General features: G+C 41.6%; 1 protein-coding gene across 2 annotated transcripts in view; it reads right to left on the reverse strand.

Annotated features, from left to right (window-relative positions):
- Positions 1–202: 202 nt before the first annotated feature.
- Positions 203–2,882, reverse strand: part of SLCO5A1 (solute carrier organic anion transporter family, member 5A1) — a 159,343-nt gene continuing 156,663 nt past the window's right edge. For both annotated transcript variants that reach the window (XM_011940924.1, XM_011940925.1), the window contains one exon: positions 203–1,194. In XM_011940924.1, coding sequence (XP_011796314.1) covers positions 737–1,194 — 458 coding nt within the window. In that variant the 3' untranslated portion in view covers positions 203–736. The remainder of the gene's footprint in view (positions 1,195–2,882) is intronic.

Below are 2,882 nucleotides of genomic sequence, written 5' to 3' on the forward strand. Positions count from 1 at the left end.
TATCAGATTTATGATTCAGCAGCCTCTTTATCTTAGGATGGGGCAGGCAGGCTAAAAGAGAATGTGTCCTCTGACCTGAAGTAGCTGTTCCTTCTATCACACTATGCCTATGGTTCCTTTGAAGCATCTGACAAATTCGACCTGATTTATAACTCTGCTATGGCTTAAAATGCTATTAACAGTACTGGATGGAAAGTTCAGCTTCCTCTTTTCAGAAACATATCTGCTTTATTCTGTGAAAGTAAACGTAACATGCTGCACATATATTTTTCCAATCAAATTGCATAGTTGAGACAAATTCATTTGTGCTTTGTAGCAGAACTCACAGTAGGTGTTCATATCTAAAAACTTTGATTTGGAAATGCCAAGTCCTGGGCAAGCTCACCTTTGTGTGGAGTGTTAGTTAATGATATGCACCGCCATTCCCCTTCCCATGATTTTGTTAACCGTGTACCTCAGCCTATACCGCAGGGGAGCATGAGCTTTAAATTAACACAACGGAAACGGGAACAAATCTAGCTGAACGTCTCCTTCTTGGAGAGAAGCGGGCAAAGGCTCTCAGTCTTGTTGAGGTATCCAGCCCTCAATGAATAGCGGCTGTGTTTCTGAGTTTTGTTGATTTGAGGACTGTGTCTGTAGAGGTTAAAAAAAGAAATAAAGAAAAGAAGGCACGGTTGTTTCTCAAGTCGCCATTTTCAACTCAACCAACAAAACTAAATTCTTCCATTTTCAAGCTTCAGGAGGGCGGCTCCAGGGCAGCTGGGCTCTCTTCCAGCCCCGGGTCCGCAGCGGAACTTATTGCTTCTGGGAAGGGCCCCGGGTAGGTCTGTGCTGCGCACTGGATCCCTTTTTGCAGACCAGTCTCTTCGTGGAATTCTCCCTGGGTGCTGAAAGCTGGGCAAGATCTAGTCCGGGCACTGTCGGGGTGGCCCACTCTCTCACTCACGGTGCTCAGGGGGAATTCTCTCCACCTCCGCCTCTGGAGTCCATCCTCCTTGTATTTTATGGAGTACCAGGCCAGAAAAATAAAAATAAAGCCAACGAATTTGAGGCCGGCCGCCAAACCAAAATACACAAAACGAAACGACGTCACGTTGTACTCCCAGCAAGAACCCTGCACGCCACACTCCTGTTGCCAGAGCATGCAGGTGGTGTCAATGACTGCTCCAAAGTAGATTGGAGTAGGAATGTATGCTAGAGAGGCAAAGAAGAAAATACGAAGACTTAGCACATCTTACAAGGGAGAACAGATTTGTAAATTAGCAAGGTACTTGTGTGCTCTGAAACTAGTTGATGGGTGAGATTTTCTTATGTTACCCGATTTTTTTAAAGACACATCACATTTTATCACAATATATTTATCATAAAAGCATTCGCTATTTGATAAACATTTAAAATCGAGTTTGCCACCCAGAATGCACTGTGGCTTTTTACGATCAAATCCACATGTTGTACACTTTAAGTAGATACAATTTTATTTGTCAATTATACCTCAATAAAGCTGAGAACAGGGATATTGCTAAAAATACAATTAGAGAATCCTTTTAAACCTAAAAATTGGATTTTGTCATTAAGTATTCAACAGGCTACACTAGAACCCTTTATTACCCACCGAAATTCAATACACTTAGTTCTTGTGGGTTGGGCACTAGTCTTTGGATGCAGGAAGAGCACGAGAACAGCAGCATCTCCTGTGAGTCAAGCACCACATAACACGGCAACTTTATAAAAGCACTTATAAATCCAAGAAATTATATATATAAAGGAACTTTATTGTGGCATAAATTTCATCTTTGAAGTTTATGAAACATCTGAGATGAATAGTAGCTTCGCCGTCTGGGCTATGATATAGACATTTCCTTAATTCAATGAGAAAAAGAAGTCTGCCCAGTACATAGACGCCTTCATCACATGCTTCTCCCTTTGCCAAAATGTTCCCCCAACTCATTCACCTTGCAAATATCTATGCTCCCTTTAAATTCCTGACTTACTCAGATGCCATCATACTCTCACTGCATTTTGTATCTACCTCCATTTTATTAACTATCACATAGTATTTTAAATGTTTGCAAATCTGTCACTCCATAAGCTTCTTCAAGGCAGAGGCCATGCCTTTTATTCTTTGCATCCCAAAGACCTCAGTAAAAATTTACAGAAGATAAGAGAGAGGAGGGAGGAAGGAATAAAAGAGAGAAAGAAGGAAGGGAGCCAGGAAGACAGAAAGGAAGGCAGAGAGGATAGGTGGGCTGATAATCCAGGAAGCTGTGAGTGATACATTTTTAATAAGTTGTTTTTATTTAAAATAAAGTCTATTGGTTTAATTTTAATATTATTAAAGTTTTTTTTTTAACTCCTTTTCTGCTTCGGAATTTGGGGGGAAATGAAAACTGGCTTGTTGGCCCAACTAGACTTTTTCACAATCCATAGAAGTTAAAATAAAGTTGAATTAAATAACAAATGCCTGAAATGTTCTCCCTCCACTTATTCTTGATGCTGTGGCATACATGTGTGGACTCACCTTTACCTCTAAATCGTATCAAATTACCCCAGCTCCATGGCATTAGAGAGGGGCAAAGCAAAAAAAAGAAATTACCTTTTTCTGTCCAGGCATGGTGACTCACATCTGTAATCCCAGAACTTTGGGAGGCCAAAGCGGGTGGATCACCTGAGGTCAAGAGCTGAAGACCAGCCCGGCCAACATGGTGAAAACCCATCTCTACTTAAAAAAAAAAGCAAAAATTAGCCAAGCATGGTGGCAAATGCCTGTAATCCCAGTTACTTGGGAGGCTGAGGCAGGAGAAACACTTGAACCCTAGAGGCAGAGGTTGCAGTGAGCTGAGATTGTGCCACTGCCCTCCAGCCTGGGCAACAGAGCAAGACTC

The sequence above is a fragment of the Colobus angolensis genome, unplaced genomic scaffold (genome assembly GCF_000951035.1).
Source record: "Colobus angolensis palliatus isolate OR3802 unplaced genomic scaffold, Cang.pa_1.0 Scaffold194, whole genome shotgun sequence".
Taxonomy (NCBI): Eukaryota; Metazoa; Chordata; class Mammalia; order Primates; family Cercopithecidae; genus Colobus; species Colobus angolensis.